Here is a 20,406-nt window from a genome sequence, read left to right as displayed (position 1 = left end):
AAAGCCCCATAATATGCCTTGACAAATTCAATTTTGCACAGGAAATGAGGTGAATGACTTCCTCACCCCTGCAGAAAGCAATTTATATCCCAAGCCATCAGACACACAATCCTTATCATTAAAATTATCTGTATAACTATAAATCTGTTCAGCAGACATGACATTGTCCTATCCTTTTGAAAAATCCTACCGTATCTTTTTACGTTACACCGAGTAAGTCCCTTGACTTACTTGAAGAAAGAAATAAATAAGAAAAAAGTAAGAAGAAATGCATGCTGTGACTTTGAAGGAGAGATGGTTGATTGTACAAAAGACTTCAGATCTTCAGATTCCCAGCAAGTATTTTGCTTCAACTGTTACTAGCTCTTTCTTTGTGATATTCACAAATGTTCCTGTGTTGGACAATCTGTTTTTCCTATGTATGAACAAAATATTTGCTAGTGAGCAAGACTGCTCGTTGTCTGTTCTTTAATTAAAAAATGTCAGTTATCTTGTCAGAGAGCAGAAAAATGCTGTATGTGCCCACTCGTGCACCAAAGGCAGGAAATATTTGGAGTGAAAAGTCAGTGACCAAACATTTCAGATAGTGTATTAAGTACAACACCACAAACAGGTTGAAAAGTTGAACAAAATCTCAAAGATGTCCAAAAATCAAAAGCTGTTGACCTACAATTTGAACACTGATGTTCAAACCATACCTATCATACTGTCAGGAAATGCAGATGATTGCTTGATGTAGATGGGGAACAGCCTAGAATCAGACAAGGAAAATGGTAATCCTAATTCCTGGAATTATCATCTTTTTGCAATTTATAAATTGCTGAGTAATAACAATATAGTTGGTAAGTAATATTTATGTAATAAAAAAAATTAATGGTACTGTGGAGCAGTACCAATACATAATGCAGAGCAATTACAGAAAAGTCTGCTCAAGCTGCATTCAGGATGCAGTGCTCTACAGAGTGCCAAACAGGGATCTTATGATTACTAAACTGCTAATTAAAATGCTTTTAATTCATTTTTCTTGCTGTTTACTTCATACTTATTTGAATATGACTGGAATGAAGTACATTGCTAAATATGACTGTGTACCTTCTAATAGACTAGGTATTAGAAGAATATAAAAAGGAGGAAACTGCTTGTGTACATGAAAACTAAAAATGACTCAGTGTCCGGTCATTCCTTTTGCTGTGCTAAAGGTATACATTTTTGAAATCTTTTTCACATATCTAACAAAATAAACAATTAAGATTAATTTGTATTCTTTTAAGATTCAGTATTATAACAATGAAATGCACAGACAAGATGCCTGGCACTATTGCTCATGTTGCCATCCTTTCTTTGACTTGGGTATTTCAGATTGGTTCTTAACACAATCTGCGCATAGCATTTTTAGTTATATATTACATTCATACAGGGCCTTCCAATAAGATACTTCAAAATGTTATTTAATCCTTGAGTTCCATTAAATCTTTATTGTTTAATTTTAGTGAATTTAAAATCTTCAGAGAAAAAAATGTATTGAATTGCAAACATTACTTTGGGAAACAGTAAAAGAATGTTAGTGGATTTTTTTTTCCAATGGGAGAAGGCTGTGATGCCCACAAGCTTTACAAATGCATGACAAGCATAGATAAAATTCTAGGCTTCGTTTTGCATGCAACATTTCAAATGAGAACTCCAGATTTGCTAGTAAAAGCTTTATCTGAAAACCAGTTTTGGCCTTGTCTATAGATTTAATCCCTTTCAACTTTCAAAAAGTACTATAACTTACCATGAATCCCCTTAAACAAACCTAAGGTGTTTACAAATCTTGACTGCTTGAGCTCTTGCCTTCTCAGAACTGACTGGACCTACATTCAGAGTCAGAGTCCTGACACTGCATATTGTGACACCCATGTCTATGTCAAAACCAGCCACCAACTCATGTCCTGACAAGGACCATGTCCTAGGAAAGGTTATATGAAAGTCAATTCCAGATGAACAACTTGAATAAACCACTCTACCATTTGTCAGCTGATGAGAAATTTGTCCGTTGTCAGGACAGAGTCTTCTATTGCTGTCATGAACATCTCAGGTCATGTCTGGTGATCAGAGAAACTGAGAACTGATGCCCCCATAAACATTTTTGAGTATTTGCAGAAAGCATAGCTTGCTCCAACATCTGCCCATTGCCAATGTGTCAAACATCCCTAAGGACAAAAAGCAAAAACTTTTAAGGGAATTTTAATCATAAAGTCTTCCTAACTAAAACTTGAAGTGGTCAGAATGCTTAAAAATAGTATCTCTAGAAATCTTTACTGCTCCTCCGTGCTCATCATTGATTATAGCACTGTTCAAGTTACCTGAATGTATAATTATTTGCATTAGAAAATTACTTTTTTGGATGGGTTTATGTGCATGAATGCTGAATGCTAAAACCACAGATTTGATGTGCATGAGAGAAGAAAAGTAGTTTGAGCACTGTACAAAACATGTATTGAAAAGCCTAAAAATTCAGATCTAAATATTGCCCAAATAGTCTCAGCTGAAAAAATAGAAGTTGGGTATGGTCAGGAAAATTATCTGTCCCTAAAACTTTGAAAACAAACTTAAAATCTGTAGTGTACTTTGTATAGAAAATCTCTGGAAACTTATTTATATATTACATATAACAACATAATAATGCTTAGTACTGTGAGAGAATTAATATAAAGGCTGCCTTTCACAGACACTTTATCTGCTTTTGCTAATGTAAATAATTGCATAGTATTCTAATATGATGCTTACTTGCATTTGAATTCACTTTTATAAGAGGAAAGTTACATTTGCAGCTTTTTAGTTATAATTAAACAAGTAATAAACCATGCTGCCTATTTAGTGGCAAAGATATTGCTTCACATTTGAAGACCACAAGATTCTAAATTTCAGAAATAAAAAAGAGCAATGTAATGAACCGTGAAGGCATCACATATTCATTAATAATTTAATTTAGCAACAGTTCCAAATTTTCATGATCAGATGAGGACTAGCTATTTTACCACTGTTTTCCTTCTGTCACCGTCATATACAGTTACACCCTTCTGCACCATAATTTCCCAAAAACCTTAGGTGAAGCAAAGAATAAGTGAAAATAGATTCTGCCTGTCAGAGATTTTTTAGTTCAAAAATAAACTTTCAAAACAGATACAGTTATATCAAGGCTTGGCCATTTTCAGAATGTGGCAGAGACAGGAGTTTTTAAAGGCGCACACACATTCCTTAAGGTATTTCTTCAGCTGGCAGAAAGAATTTATCTGAAGTTCCACCAGGAACATGGATTTGTGTATCTATAAGTCCTTGCTCTTCACCTAGGTACAGTGGATGTCTGTAGACCTGCCAGACCCTGAAATCTAAAACAATTCCAGAGACTTACAATGGCTCCTGAAACCTGAGGTAAAGCAATCATAGAATCACAGAATATTCTGAAATGGAAGGGACCCACAGGGATCACTGAGTCCAACTCCTGATTCCACACAAGACCCAAAAATCAAACTATATGTCTGAGAGTTGTCCAAATGCTCCCTGAACTCCAGCAGGTCACTGCCTTGGGGAGCCTGTCCCAGTGTCCGACCACCTCTGGGTGCAGAACCTTTCCCTAACCCTCGGCCTGACCCTCCCCTGTCCCAGCTCCATGCCATTCACTCAGGTCCTGTCACTGTCCCCAGAGAGCAGAGCTCAGCGCCTGCCCCTCTGCTCCCCTTGTGAGGGAGCTGCAGGCCACCACGAGGCCTCCCCTTAAGAGACTTATTTCAGTCTCTTCTCTGGGCTGAAAACCAGCTGAAGCAGCAAATCCTGCACAAATTCAGGGTTGGCTAGGAGTTTATAATTCCTACACTCACAGTCCAAATCAAGGCTCTAGAGATCCCAAGGCTCTTCATCGGTGTTAAATACAGAGGGAAAGAAGGCACTAAACATCTCTGCTTTGTCCCTAATTGTGAGGTGACCATCCTCATCCAGTGTTATCTCTAGTCCTCCTTTTGCTGTTAACGTATTTAACAAAAAAAGCACACACTTTTTATAGTCCTCCACAGTAACAGCCAGCTTCAACTCTAATTGAGCTTTGTTTGCATGGGTTATCTCTATACAATAGTGAACAGCAACTCTGTAGTCCTCCCACGTTGCCTAACCTCACTTCCAGTGTCCATACACTTTCTTTTCCCACCTAAACTCTAGAAGAGTTTACATTCTTTACATTCTTACATTCTTTACATTCTTTACAGTCTTACATCTTTAGCACACACTTGTTTTTCCTCCTTCTTCCTCATTTCTACTTATTATGGTTCCTTTCAAATATCTATCTTTAGGAACCCCCTATTTACAAAATGTATTGTGAAATCTCTGTGTGGTTTTTGACCAACACTAAAGAAAAAAAATGGTATCTATCTAGAATTGACGGAGGGAGATTCCTATTCCTAGTAAGTAGGCTACTGGTGGTATCTTAGGAAAGTTAAACATTTTCTCCCCTCAGTTGTAAAAAGATCTAAAGTTCTTATTTTTCTATGACTACTTTTAATGTTAGAATAACCCTTTAATTCCAGTTTCATTCATAATTTAAGAACTTTTAAGTATTCAATGGTGAACCTAAAGATACAAACTAGTGACATTCTATCATTATAGCAAATCCTGGCAATTTTACTGAAAGGTTCCAGTAGATTGTATAGTCACAGTAAAGGAACTGAAGTATACCGGAGCTATTTGAGTTGCCGGACTGTCTCGGTGCTGCTTGTGAGAGTTCGGTACATTAATGTATATATCTTCTCCAAGCTATGAAGGTTTGGATGATATGAGAAACAGGGAACAAAACAAAATACTGAAACCTCCCACTATCCTGAACTAAAGATTGGATAACCATTCCACAAGTATCTATGTTCCTTATTTTTTTTAATGGGCTAAGATAAGAAGGAAGGTAGTTTTGAATAACTGAATAAGAAACACATTTAAAAAGCCAAGAATTTTAAAGTTAATTTATTATTTTGTGCCATTTCTATTACAAGATAAATTAGGAATGGAGTGACAGCCCTGTGTCTGAATTTCCTTCCTGTGTTGTTGTATCAACTTTAATGGTATTTAGATAATAACATAAAGACAATTTTTGATTTATACTTCAGGAAATAATGATCAACTTTGAAAATCAGAAACAAAGGTGTACAAACACACATCTGAAAATGAATTCAGGGCAAAGGCCAAAGAAGTTCTGTCAAATTTAGAATCCTCTTCTCTTCTACAAGGTACACAGCTTTCAGTATAGGACTATTACCTTTTTTTTTTTTTTTTTCAAAGGATGGCTACTGGTATGTATGACTGCATATGACATTTTGATCAGATTTGGCCTCTGGAAACAGCCTCTCTGGGAGGAAACAAGACTCTTGTAGAAGCTCCCTGAGGTGGCTCCTAGGCACGGTGGTAACAGCAATAACAATAACTATAACAGGAGCAGATGGAAAACTGCAGTGATGAGCTCTCTGATGACCATACACTTTTTGTTAGGGGGTTTGTGCTGAAGGTAAGATTTTAGGGACATGAAATCTTGTTCCAAGCCATATGCTGCTTGCCTAGATATTAGTTGCTCCCTGCTCATTTAACCACCTGACACTCTGGCTGAATATTAGAAACTCTTTTCTAATTAAGCCCAAGTGGACTTCATTAGCAAAATGCTAATAGTTTAACACAGTTAAGTAAGAGCTTCCATTTTTGTCCAGATTCTTACCCTACTTTCTTGCTGGGGACACAGAGCATAGTGCTTGGCTGAGTCATCTATTCGTAAAGTAAACATTTAAATGTCTAAACTGGGAGGAGGGGATGAAAATGGGAGTTAACAATGAAAATAAAATGAAACGTTTGAAAATGAATAAAGTGAAACAGTGCAGGATGCATTTTATATCCAATTGCTACAGATTGTGTCAACATAGGCAAATGCATAAGATTTCATAAGAACGTTCTTTTGTGAGCTTTTAAAATCACATCCATGGAAATAAAAATTCCTTGTTACGAGTTCCCTGAGCCAGCTGGCAAGAAAATTCAAGATTAAGTATTGTTAGCTACCTGAATCTCTGGTTCCTAATATAACAATATAACTCAACTGGAGACCATATAATTGTCTCAGCTAGAGTCTCTGAGATGATGTTCTTGTCTTTGGATTACAGCTAAAAATCCAGAGTTAGGGTTTATTTCAATCAGGTCAACATTACATTCCTAGGTAGTATGTCCATGCTGGTTTATTTAGCCAGTTTTATATTACTGTTAAAGTATTTATATGCTCTGTCACCAGAACAAAGGGCAGATGTGATTTGAGTTTATCACTAGTGTAGTTTTAGCCTCAAATCAGTTTTCTCCTGGGAAAGGATTTCCTATCTGATTGTTTCTAGGGCTTCACAAGAATTAAGTGTGAGTGCTCAGAATAGGTCCAGGGTTTTGATAGTTTTCAGATATGGGTTTCATAAATTAAAGTTAAATGCAAAGAATAGTTTTTCATGAGAATAACAGGAGACAGTCCCAGGAAGGTGAAGCTTTTAGAACAAGCATTAACAAAAAGTTAAACAAGGCACTAATCAGTATCAGTGCTTGAACTCCAGAAAAATCTTTTCAAAGCCTCAAGTTTTCAAGCTCTCAGTGAGCTTACTTTGCTAGGGTGGCACTCTGACTGATACTTTTGCATTTTTTCAGCTGTAGGTTTGGATTCCATATTGATGAAACCAACTCTAGTGATGCCCTGTTCAGCGTGGAATATCAGATCTGCAGTCAGAACTAAGGGAGCTAAAGAAACTTCTTGCCTCTATGTAATGTTCTCAAAAATAGCCATCTCCCACTTAACTACTAGAGGAAAATGAGTAATGGGCAAGACAGGGCTGTATTCTGCACTGCTAAACAAAGCATCTGAATGCAGATAGAGCAGTTCATTGCCCCTCAGTTTTAAGCAGGAGACTAACTTGCCAACCAATCTGAAAGCTTTGGTGGGAGCTGCCAGGCAGGAATACTGCTTATTTCAAGCAGTCATGGAGAGAATTTCTTGGCTGACTGTCAAGCATCTATGGCAACTGGCTGAGGCTGCACCTGCACCTGTGCAAGGAATATCATCCATTATCCTGAAAGTCCTGAAATGAATTTATTTTAGGTGAGAGCAAGAATAAGCTGCTATGTAGCGTATGTGTTAATTTTTGCAAGGGACCTCTTGTGGTATTGCAGTTGTTTCTGGAAACCAGAGAACAAGCTGCCTCCTCAAGTGGCCTTATACCATACAAACCCTATAAAAGCATATTATAATAGAGCTTAATGATAGAGCTAATATCTATTTTTGTTGACACAAGTAAGAAATGATGGAAATATGTACAGGTGGACTGAGGTCTTACTTGGAATTGGAAAAGTAGTGGTACTAACTGCAGATGCATGAGCTGTGTTGATTTTCTTTAACCCCTGATAAAACTCCTGCAGGAAGAGTTGTCATGGCAACAAGGTCCAAATCAGGCTAGCATGAACTAAAGGCTGAGATAACACAATCCCATTTTTAGCACTCCAAAAGGGAGAAAATCACTGATGATCATACTAAAGATGAAAACAATACATTCCCCAACTGTGTGATATGTTAGGGGGTCAACAACTGAAATTAAAAATGTCATCAAGAAGTCAATTTTCATGAGCAACATTCTCCCCCATAATAATTACAAATAAATAAGAATTTGGTGATATGTAAAATATCAAAATCTGAAAGTGAGAAATGCTGGATGTCCATTTAATTTGTAGTCTATTCAATTACAGTTCTAAAATCAAAATATGATTGTTAAAAGTCATCATGTGAGGCATTTTTAATCTGTAAGAATACTGTGACCAGAAATGCATTTGCCAGTTCAGGAGCTCAGTCTTTTCTACTCCAGTTTTTCTAAGGCAATCTGCAGCATTATGCCCAAATATTTATCAGTTATAGTCTAACTATGTTGGATCAAAATATGATGCAGCTCCCTTCTATTGGTAGTAAATGTTGAAATAAATAGAACTTTGCAATCCAGTAGTGACCTCTAGTACTCCACAACCTCATACAGAGTGTAGGGTAGGACACAGAAAAGTGACATAGAAGGTCTAATGCCTCCTTCAGTTCTGGCAACTTTCAGAGAATCTGAACAGGGACCAGAGAGGGCCAGTAAAACAGTGGGCCAAAAGCATACTCACACCTTGGCAAAAGACTCTCATGCTACCATCTTCTCAGGTGGACTACCAATGTACCACACTTCTGTCTAACTCAAAAATTACCAGGTACTATACAATGACTACCAGGACTAAAGCACTTATTGCCAGTTTTGTCCTTTTTTTTTTTTTTTTCAATGGTGCAACTTTATTTTATTTTCAAAGACAAAACTGTGTAAAATTATATTCTTTCAAAAGTAATGTAAATAAATGTCTCCAAGAGGCTGTTTAGCATAATCTAGTGTGCAAGAACCATAAAAGCCTGGGGCCTTGGCACCACATTAACACCTGAGGAACCTATTTGTAATTCTGCAGCAGGCACAGCATGGAAGATCACTTCCATCTTATCTGGGTGTTAGCATACGTTTTCTCATAAGAAATGTGAAGGTTGTTCAGGCAAAGCACCTCTGTCAACAGATTCTTTGTGAGGAGCAGATTGAATATTTCATGGGGACATTTTCCTGACAGATTTGTTGTCAGTCTTGGCTTCCTGCCCTAAAGAAGCTTCTTTGATTGAATGGCAATGTCATTGTTCTGAGTAGCCATGCTCTGGATTAAAGTCTTCCTTCATAAAGCATTATACCTGCTATGTACCTCTAAAGTATTCCCATTTATTATCAACTACTCTGCAATGATAAAATTGGTTTTATGTATGGGGTTTAACTGTGGAGTATGAAAGACAGGCATACCAGAAACAATAATTTGTCAGACAAATCATTGGACCTTGAAACTATAAAATTATTCAAGAAATTATGCTTTCCCTTCATAAAAATGAAAATCTTGTGAGTATCAATTTAGCTTTCTTCATGACAATTACTGTCTGACCATAGCAACTGTCTAGAGTTCCTGGTATTTAGGAGTACTCCCAAAAAGTCTCTAAGGTGAATGTAAGCACAGAAAACCTGAACTGTTTCCAAGACAACCATTTACACATTGCCAAATTAATCAAAATCTGACTATGGGAATCTACTGTGTCCTGAAAACAAGTATTTTAATTCCAGGGAGAAACACTACCTAGCATCAAGTTCAGCAAAGCTGAAGGTAAGCTATTACCTTTGCTGAGGATATAAAGTCAACACTGCTAATAAATAATCCAGTAGGCTAGTTTTTCCAAACATTTTAAAGCATGGCGTCTCAGAAAATAGATATTGCTTAAGAGGTGATATACATATATACGTGTATATATACACACACATATATGTTTATCACAAGGACAGTGAGGTAGCTTTGTGTTTGAATAGCTCTGCACTGATGGGTGTGAAGTCATAGGAAGGTGAAACTGATATCATCTAGTCATATATAATCATGTAGGGGACAATGCACAGAATGTTTCTGCTGCTCAGCTGGATTCTCAAGACCTGCTACAGTAACAGCCAACATGGGACCCTATTGTACCCAGCATTACCAAGTGAAATACCAATGAATAATGAAGCAGTACTGTCTAATGTAAGACATGAAGTTAATTACCTTTCTCTATTTCACTTTGAAAGGACAATTTCCGTCTTCGTAGTTTGCAGTTCTCTCCATCCGTATCATTAGTAGTTTGTGATCTTATTACAAGGTCAGACTTGATTAATGAAATATGAAACATAATGACAGATTAGTTCCACATAAAAAGAGCAGGTTTTCAATAGCTGATTGACTGTTCATGCTTTAAGAAAGGCAATATTACACAAGTCAGTTTACATCAACCTCTCCATCCCTATCTAATGGTATTGGTCCATGCTAATGCTAAAAAGTTTTTGCAGATAGTGCATAACTGGCAGTGTTGCCACATGATGGTGAAACAAAATTATCTTGATAAATTCACATGTAGAGACACATTTTATCAGCTTCCTGTGTTTTAAGTAAGTTTAGAGAAACTAAATAAAAAAACAAAACAAAACAAAAACAAAAACACCTCCTTGCAATACTATATACATTCTCTGATAAAGTTGTAATGTGCTAATTGATTTGTAATTAGTTTTATTTTTAATTATATGGTAATAATTATAAAGGTTACATTTTACAACAGGAAATATAAGGTTGACAAGCACCAGGCACTTTATTCCTCATTATTATTATTCTTATTTTGACCCTCCCTTCCTTTTTACCAAATTCAGTTCATTAAGAGACATATTTCATTGTGTTTCATAGCTGAACACAATGATATCTTTCTCTATACATCTTATTAGAAGATGGATGTGTTTTTTTGTTGCCTTTATAAATACAAGATGTATTTAATTCTTCTTTCTACTTATATTATAACTGCAGAATTTACAAGTAAGCTAATAAAACACCAGTTACACTCTTTGTGTATGCACCTAAGGAATTCACTTAATCTACTTCCCTTCCCTGTATTACTGATGTTTGTACCGTACTTGAGTGTACCACTCAGGAAAACAGATTTGCATGTGGGAGAAAGGCAGAGGGAAAGGTTTGGTAAGTGTTTGCATCTTTCTCTATTCCTTTCATTGTAAACCTGGTCGGTAAGGTGTCTAAGTGGTGTCTCACTGGTAGAATAACTGCAGAAGGAAAAAGGCACTTTATATAAATAAGAGGACAGAAGCAGAAGCTTAGGCAGAAGCACCTATTATTCAGATAACAAATCTGGATATGAGTGATGTTTTGAAGATTAGAATGTGTTCATTACTTCTTTTGGGGATGATTTTCTGGATTGTGACAGTGGGATGCAAGTGGAATTGCTAGAGAAAACTGTTACTCTGCAGGCTCAGAGGCATGGATGAACATGTCCTTCCTGTCTCTGTGAAATCTAGTGATTTTTTTCTTAGTGGCTAGTACAGCAGTAAGAAATAATATCTGAAAAATTTCTAAGAGATGTGACCAGCAAGAACTTTCTTTGTCTCTTCTACATCACAATGCAATGTGATTTGTTTCAATTTGCTCAGATCTAAAGAAAAAATGATAAAACATTGATGGCAAAGTAATTGCAGGAAATAATTGCTAAGAAGACCAAAGTCATTAATGTGAATTTATCTTCAAGAAACCTTTCAAATATGTGGACCTTCAGTTAACTTAAATTTATCACTAGACTGTAAGTTCATTGTATTGTATTTCACATGTAATTAATAATGATGACCTTTTCAATAAACACAAAATGATACGTTTCAAAATAAAGAATAGGATTGGTATTTTTTTCAGATTTTCAGAACAATCTTTTATGGAAAAAAAAAAAGGCTCAGCATAAAAAGAAAAGAAATGACATTTCTTTTTGGAAGTTATTTTTATTTAAAAATTTTAAACTAAAGATCAACATGTGATTAGCAAAGAAGTTCCTGTCATTTCTAACTGAAAACTTGGAGTTCTTTGTCTCTGTGATTTTCAGACAGCCTTTGAGGCCAAATTCTGCTAGCTGCTTCTCACTGAATTCCTGTTTCTCCTTTAAAGTATGGTAAAAACAAACAAACAAACAAACAAAACACTAAATGGCAGTGTCTCATAAATAATGAAATGTAAGCTGGCCATTCTGTGGGCAGTTTAGTCCATATTTGGTGGTCAGTGCTAGTGTACCCTACAACTTTCTGGGGAAAACTTTCTAGAGCCCCAGAAGCCTCTCCTGTTTTCTGCTCAAACTTCCTCCTATTTTCCCAATTTCCCAGCCTAACCCCCTCATCATGGTATGAGGAAACACTTAGGAGAGTCACTGTAGGAAAAAGAGACCAAGAAACCCCTGTAAATCTGGAGTGAATGAAATTTTAAAAAGTCCCTTGTACACCTTTAGTCTCCCAGGAAGTAGGGTGCACTTAAGTTAAGAGAATTAACAATTCATGTTTGAAAGGCAGTTAATTTTTTTGTATTATTAGGCACAGAATGAATCTGGATAATCTGATTTATATTTATTTCATGGTGATACAATTATATTTAGTGTCAAAAGTCCCCCTTGTAGTGACCCAGGCTATAGTCATGTTCACTGGAAAAACATACTTTCCATGGCTTTAACAAAAAATCCAAAATCCCCCTGGCTAAAATTTTAATACTATTTAAATATAGAATCAAATCCTGTTAGATTAACATCATCTGGATCATTTCATTGACTTCTTCTGAGTATTACTGACTTCAGTAGGAGCAATCAGGTGAGCGTGTTTTTTTAAAAATAGGATTTAGCCTCAGGCTTTTAGCTTTTGGTTTTGCTAAACTCAGTTTTTCAGTTGCTATTTTCAAGTTTTGTTACTGTGGCATAGATTCTGCCCAATACTAAGAAAAACAAAACAAAAACAAACAAACAAACAAAAAACTTATTTTATGTACCTTTGCAGTTTCATCTCTCAAATTAAAAGTCAGTTCTAGGTTGGTGAGGAAGAGATCAGAGAATTCAGGGTACATATCCAAAACTTCTAGTAGATCTTCTCGCTGTATCTTATGCAAGTCACAGTATGTTAAAGCTCTCACATCTGCATTTGACTTTCCTGGTTTTGCATAAAGATGTACCATCTCTCCAAAAATATCATTTTTTCCTGCAGAAAGAAAATCAGATATAGAGGATTATTTTAAACATGAATAACCCATTAAATTGGATGATGTATTTCTTTTTGATAACAGTGTAGAATACTTAATTTTACATGAAGTGATACAATCTCAGTACCATTGCATGTATGTTGGTTTAAATCAAAAGTATTCAATAGTAAAAGTAAACTCAATGAAATTATGCAGGCATATAAATGGACTAAGTGAAAGGAAAATCTAGTTTCATCACAGTTTTCCTTCAGTTCTGTCAAAATAGAATGATTAAAGAAGCTTCCTTTGTTCTTCCTAAGAAAAACTTAATGTATTTAAATCATATGATGACAAAGTTTATAATTTCTGACTTTCAGTAGAGTCCAGGACCTGTCTGGCCTAGAATCTCATTTTGTTAAATGTACATGAAGAAACATACTTTATTAGAAATATATTTTAGTAGAAATTTACTAGTTCTTATATATATATATATTTAGAGGGAATGCAAAGCTTCCAAAATGCAGAAGCTATTTTCAAGAAGGTCTTTAAACATAGCTGCTTCTGTTTTGGTACTATTACAATTCTTCCATCAATGTTGACACATTTGCACTACCTGTTTGCTGAAATTGTCATCTCTATTTAGTTGCTTGTTTTCCCCAAATCTTCAGCTAATTGTCATAAATGCAAAGCAATCACAGACTAGTTCAAAATATGCTTTAAATTAAGGTTTGCAGGGCATACCTGCAAAATGGAGGTGAGGTTGTGTATCTAGGAAAGCACTTATGGAAAAGAATACCGGTCATAGCAATTTAGCAACTGAGCAATAGTAGGCTGCTGAGAAAGGGTGCAGGTGATTTTGCTTCTCTGATAAACATCTGTGTTTTTTTATACTGGGTATTGGATTACTGCAAGTAGCTCTTGTTTCTCTCTTTTTTTTAAGGGCACTGAGAACTGGGTGAGCAAGGTGAGCAAGTAGCTAAGAGATTCAAAAAATAATTAAAGGGTAGAGTTGCTCTTAAAGAGCATGGTCTATTTAGTTTCTCAACAGGAAGATTAAAGAGGTAACTTGATTATATTGCATATATCCTTATGGAGAGGAAAAATTACTCAGTAGTAAATGAGTCTAGAATATAATGAGGAATGCAAAGCAAGAACCAATGGAAAGAAATTGAAGCAAGACAATTTTCTATTGGAAATAAAGCATGTATTTTTAACAATAAAATGATTCACTCTGGAAATAAACTGCAAAGAAAAATGATTGCTTTTTCATCTTATTATTTCTTCAGATCAAAATTCATTTCTTTTCTCAACATCATGCTTTCATCAAACAGCTCATTAGACACAAAAGATAGTTAAAGATATGAAATGTAAAAGGAGTTTATGATGTAGCAGAAGTTAGCCAACATAACCTAATAGTCCTTCTGGTCTTAATATTTATGAATGGAGAGGTCCCTATCCAAGACATACAATTCCTTCTCTGTAATATGACTACATTGACACAATCACAGTATTTTAATATCTTGTCTGCAAAGCTGAAAGAGGTGGTAGATTCTATGAGGCCTATAGAAATCATTTTTCCTAAGGACACTGAGTCTTGGCACAGAGTTACTGCTGTCAGGTCAGTACTGGTAAGACCTTAGCAGCATCAGATAATGCTGAGGAGTTGAGGAAAACTGATGGATAAACCCAAAGTTTTTCAGAACCTCTGACTTCTGTGATGAAGTTGGAGTACTTATTCAGGGTGGAAATGTCAACTGTGCTATGGACTGAAGTTTTTCAACCTGGAGAATAAAGAATTGAGAGGTTTTTATGTCCTTAGATGAGGAAATAACTGAAAATGTTTGGCTAAGTATTGAGAACCTTTGTTAGGTTTTGGTGAGATTGTGTTGCAGGACACTTATTTTTTTTATAAAAACAGGTTCTTCAGAATACCACAATCTCATTGACTAGAGCCAGCTATCAGGCAGGCTTTTGCCTCATGGGCCATGTAACTGATGTGGGACTATAGCGCAGCTCTTTTTGGCTGCAGTTGTGCATGACTGTCTCTTCCACTCTGGACTCCCATTACCTGGGGGAGCAGACCACTGGCCTGCAGACCCTGGTGTGAGGAATCTTAGAGTGGAAGAGATGCAGTGGCATTGCACTGCTGGTGTTCTGCTGCAGGGTGAGAGGAGCACAAGGATCTGATGTGTATAACACACAAAACTCAGTCTGCATCTTTGGTCCAGTAAGAAATTCATGAGTTTGTAAACTTGTCAGTTTTTCTTCATTGATTGTGAGAGCTATAGAAATGTACATGTATTTGATGTAAGAGAGGAAGTCCTCAGTGAATCATGCTGTTCAGAATCTGGGGAAGACAAGTGAGTAAAAATCTCACAGTGTTATACTTGCATGGTCCCTAATTTGCTTGTGCCTAAAGCTGGCCCAGCTGATGAAATGCAATAGCATGAGATGACAAATTCTCTTGATAACTCTATCTAAACATAGGGAAGGATTGCTGCAGGCAGGCCTTTGTATTTCTGTTCAGGTATCCACTCTGCAAAAGCACTAGCAGAAAAACAGTCACAAGTGAATTAATAGCAACATACTGCTACCAGTCCACATTTTGCTTCATCTACTTCATTGTAGCAAAATCACAGAATCATTAAGGTTGGAAAAGACCTTTAAGATCATCTGGTCCAACCATCCCCCTACCACTAGATGATGTACCTAAGCATCATGTCCAACCTTTCTGTAAACATTCCCAGAGACAGTGACTCCACCACCTTATATATCTGTTCAGATGTTCCTTGCATTCTTATTACCTGATTCTAAATTGAAGAAACAAATCAGTAGTTTTATTTAGGTAGAGTTTTAGTTATTTTTCTTTTTAAAATACTATACCTAATATATCTTATTGGTTCCACATAAGAGTCATCACCAGCTGTAGGTAAGCTGGACTGAACATTGTTCTGAGACAAACTTCATTGGTAAAGAGAACAAATAACGCCCCATTCAATACAAACAAGAACATGTTGATAAGAAATACAAGGGAAATTTCTAGTGTTATTACACTTAGGTATCAGTCTCGATCAGATTAATCTGGTACTCTCTTCCTTTTCTATATGCTCAGGGGATAGAAGCAGACATTTCTGAAAACTTCTAGAAGACACTGCTTAAATTAGATACATGTACATGTGTTTCTACATATAGTGAGTCTATGGGCCTCAGTACCCTCATACACTGTTCAAGAAAAGGATATCAAAAACTTTGGCTGATGCAGCATAATCAGAACTGGAGTAACTTGACATCAGCTTGTCTCAACTTGCATCTCACCATTTACCTAAGGATAAATGTGACTCACTCCTGCTCTTATATTCTAGATTTTCAAATGACTGGAGCTCTTTGGTGCACATGGATTATTGGAGTGATGTAGACTTTGCTCCTTAAATTATTTCTCTGCTTAATTTTAAATAACAGTGACATTCACAAATTTCCTATCCCAGAAACAACAAATGTTTCTTTTCAGTCCCCTGACTTTTAACATGCATTGCAGTAATCTACTTACCAAGAATGGCTACAACAATGTCACTCTTAAGGATTTCAATGGAGCCTCTTGACACAAAATAAAGAGCAGTGAGAACATCTCCACAGTGCACTAGCGTGTCTCCAGGAGGTGCATGTGTTGTCTTAAATTTCATAGCCAAAGCTCGAAGACAGCCTTTACTGGCCCCTCGGAAAGCTTTGCAATTCTGGAGCAAATTTTGGTTGAGGTGCAGACAAATGTCAGCTTGTAAGCATTCTGGAAACCCCTTCAGGACCTGGAAAGGCAAGCATAAGGATTTCATATAGATGCTCTGAAAGCTGTGTTATATAATTGTTTATGTTTTCTTCCTGGATAGGAGGAAAGAAGTGGCATACAAATAGAGGTGGCTCTTAAGGGCTGTCGGAGTATTACAATTCAACAAGTGCATAGTGTAATCTATATTCCAAAAGTTACATGTTATGAATGTTAATAGAGTTCAAAAAGTAGTGATTCCTAAATTCATTATTAAGATTTATTTCATTGCAAAAAATGGTATCAAGATATGTATGAATGAATATACAGCAGTAAAATAGCAAATAATAAGTATTTCACCTATTCAGACTGTATGTATCTAGTTCCTTTTTATCATCTATAAAAGTAATACTTTTAATATAAGATGATTTTGTTGCTAAAACTATGTTATTTTGTTGCTAAAACTATGTTATTTATAAAATCTACCTGTGAAAAGCTATCTGAATGAGATCTGAGATTTTTTTTTTCAGAAGGGGGAATTTTAATGAAATTTTCATGTTAAATATATTCTGTTTGTAAGTGTATAATGTGTATTTTTATCAGAAAAAAACATGTCACTGAAACAATGATGTTAAACAGATTTACATAGGCAGATGAATAATTCTTTGAACAACAGGGCTAGTTGCTATGGTCCTTGTTCATCTCTACAACAATGGGAATTTGCCTGAAGTAGAACCACAGGCTTCCTCTTGGGTACCATGGTAACATGCTAATTTTGTTTAGAAGAAAAAAAGTAACCTATTTGCAAGGTTGTCATTATGTCTGAAATGATCCTAAACAATTTAGAAAAGCTTACCTCTGTTTCTTTTAGAGTCAATGAACATTTCTGCAAATGACTTCTATGGGAGTGCTGCCCACCTCACGACTCTATGTTCTCTGTTCAGAAATGGTGCTGACACATTATTACGTACCACCCTTTCTGTCATTTAAATCTTATTGTCTTTCTCAGTGATAATGGGTCATATGCTTACCCTGGAAGTACAATGGGACAGGCTATATCTGTTGCATATTTCTAAGGACAGAACATGAACTGATGCTACCAGTCATGAATAATGTGAACAGGATGTGACTTTTTGTTATTAAAGCAGATTATCAATTCATTTCTGTTTACCATGTATCCTGCACAGAAAAAAGATATATACAAGATACATTAATTTGTTGCTATATTTGTTCTTACTTCAGCACAATAAAGGTCTGTGCATTCACTCTTCTTGCATAAATATATTAACATCTCTTGCTAATGGAGAAGATGAATACATTTCTGATATGTGGCTTTTGTCCACGCAAGCCAAGCTATGATTTATAAATGAAATATTAGTACCTTTAACTGAGTTTAAAATGTTTCTATGATTGCTAAGGGAAGTCAATGCTGTGAAATAACAAACACAATGTTATAACATACATACATACAAAACTTTTGTGAGTCATAGGGCATTATCACATGAAATTAATACATCCTCAGAAAAAGCCAGCATTCAACAACAATAAGGAAAAGAAAACATGATAAATGAAAAGCTTCTATGTTACCATTCTGTTTTCGATATCTCTTACACTACTAGAAATATATTAGTATGGAATTACTCTGTTAATTTTAATGTACTTACATTTGCATAAAAATATTGTAGATTGTAGCAATTTATTTACTGAATGATAACGAGAAACTGATAACTAAATTTGTCTGGTCAATGAGACAACTGGGGAAAATTTGCAGGTGTTTATTTTGAAATTATTCTCAAGCCATGTCAGTAAAAAAGACCTATTCTGAATTATTTATTTATTTTCTTATAACCCTATCTGAATATCATTTGGAAGAGCTCCGTTTTTATAGGATGTAAAATAGGAAATGCATTTTCTATTCAGAGATACTTACAAGAAATGGTATTTGAATTGTTAGGAACTCAGTTTAGGATAAGTTGTATTAATTTTTCACATCAGCTTCTGTTTATCTCATTTATCAAGGGATTGCACTTTACCATTAAGCAAAAACCATGCAGACCATGTGTGTTGGTTTATATTTCTGAAGATACTTTGGCGATATCTTTAAGAAACAATTATTTTCATAACTAATTTATGCTTAATATGAAACTGTTCTAAAATCATCGCATATTAGTTAATAGTTACTTAAATACCAATAACATCTGAAAGATACTATCCTCTGTTTATGCTTGAAAAAGTCCCTGCTCCATGGAGCTTACACTCTAGAACAGTGTATATAACAGTCTATACATCAGAGAGGAAGCACATTTACTCCTTAATACTACAACTGTCAAATGTTTGGAATGGTGACAGCCACCCAAACAACATTAATTTTCAATGGAGTTTTGGAGATTACTCTATTAACATAAGCTTGGAAATGCAAGAAAAAGCTGTTTTGAAGATAAATTTGTTAAAACATTGCTATATACTACATTACTAAAAGGAGCTTACCATATTGCTCACATAGTATGCAGTGATGTATTGAATCCAAGTACCATAGCTGATGATATATACAATAAGATGTTTCCAAACTAAATTTTATGTTGTGCAGTACTGACAACTTCTTATCAATCCAAGCCTTGTACATTACCAATATTCATTTTCATTACTTTGAGAAAAAAAAATCTTATTAACCAATTTTAGCTTGTGTTAATAAGGAATTATCTGATTCTCAGAAATATCTTTGTCTGTGTACAGCAGGAAAAATTGCATAAAAAATCATGTTCTAACAATGTGGGAATCAACATCAGTATATCATGTGTACATGCTGACAACTCTAAATATTAGAAAATTGTCCACCCATTCTTCAAAATCATGAGATTGTCTTAAAAATAATGCAAAGCTAAATACTGTATTTCACTTCTCTTTATTTGTTGCAAGCTTTTTGAATTTTAAAACATGTTTAAGTCATATTCCAGTGTAGCAAGAAAAATTTAATACACACTATAAAAAAAAAAAAAAAAGCCAAAATAATCGTGAAATTATATGAATGCAGGACTAAGTGATAAAAAATAAGAATTTAAAATTTTGAAAATTATAAAGCAAGAAATTTCACTTTAAATAACATTATTCTCAATGATGAATCCAAAATAAATAAATCATTTGAATAAAGATTTATACAAGTTTAGGTTTCAGTTGCTCCATTCTTTCTTGCCATGTGTCTGTTGTTACAGTCAATATCACCTTAACAGTGGTTCCATCTTGCCCTGGTGAGGAAAGTCTTAGATTCTCATGATTAGAATCAGAATTCATGCATAACTGAAGATACTCAGATGTTCTAAAAAGAAATTTAACAAAGAAGGAAAACATTCTCAAACCACCGCTCACCAAATAAAATAAAATAAAATAAAATAAAATAAAATAAAATAAAATAAAATAAAATAAAATAAAATAATGCTGTGACCAAAGGCTCCAGTTGTTTCTCTTTGATAGTTGTGGAGTCCAAGTTCAGTTGCCTCTTCCTTTATGAAATGAAACTTATTCCATGTCAAATAATGTTGGTTTATCTATTTGGCATGCTTAGAGAGGATAAAAGTATCACTGAGAAGTAAATAAAACATTTAATGTGGAATTAACAATTGAAATTTAGAGATGATAGTAGGGACATGATTCATGTTGCCTTGAGGAACGTAGTCTTTTATATGTGAAGAGGGAATCCAGCTGCATCAAGTATTCTTTTAGAAGATGACAATTAAATATCACGCACACGTGTATCAGACACATTTGTGACACCAGAATTAGAAACATTTATATATATTAACCTCAGACAACTAGCAAATGTTTCTGGCAAAATATAAGACTCATGACAATTTTTATATTTTTCTCTCCTCAGTTCTGGAACAGGTATTGTCCCACAGAAAATATTTAGACAACATCAAAGGAGAAGTAAATCAGAATCTTAACTACAATACTCATCATTAAACATCAAAATATCATCACATCCTATATCAACAGGATCACAGAATGTTTGAGGTTGGAAGGGA

At 35.1% G+C, this 20,406-nt stretch overlaps 1 protein-coding gene across 1 annotated transcript in view; it reads right to left on the bottom strand.

Moving 5' to 3' along the window:
* The window catches only part of KCNH7 (potassium voltage-gated channel subfamily H member 7), a gene marked incomplete at both ends in the record, with an annotated part of 217,165 nt that overhangs the window by 13,209 nt on the left and 183,550 nt on the right, over nucleotides 1-20,406 (bottom strand). Inside the window, 3 exons of the mRNA XM_084289506.1 lie at nucleotides 9,664-9,763; nucleotides 12,445-12,650; nucleotides 16,178-16,430. Of these exons, the coding sequence (XP_084145632.1) occupies nucleotides 9,664-9,763; nucleotides 12,445-12,650; nucleotides 16,178-16,430 (559 nt within the window). The remainder of the gene's footprint in view (nucleotides 1-9,663; nucleotides 9,764-12,444; nucleotides 12,651-16,177; nucleotides 16,431-20,406) is intronic.

Source organism: Netta rufina (assembly GCF_964035555.1).
Source record: "Netta rufina genome assembly, chromosome: 6".
NCBI lineage: Eukaryota > Metazoa > Chordata > Aves > Anseriformes > Anatidae > Netta > Netta rufina.
The sequence above is the reverse complement of the archived record's forward strand: the minus strand, read 5'-3'. Positions and strand labels throughout refer to the sequence as shown.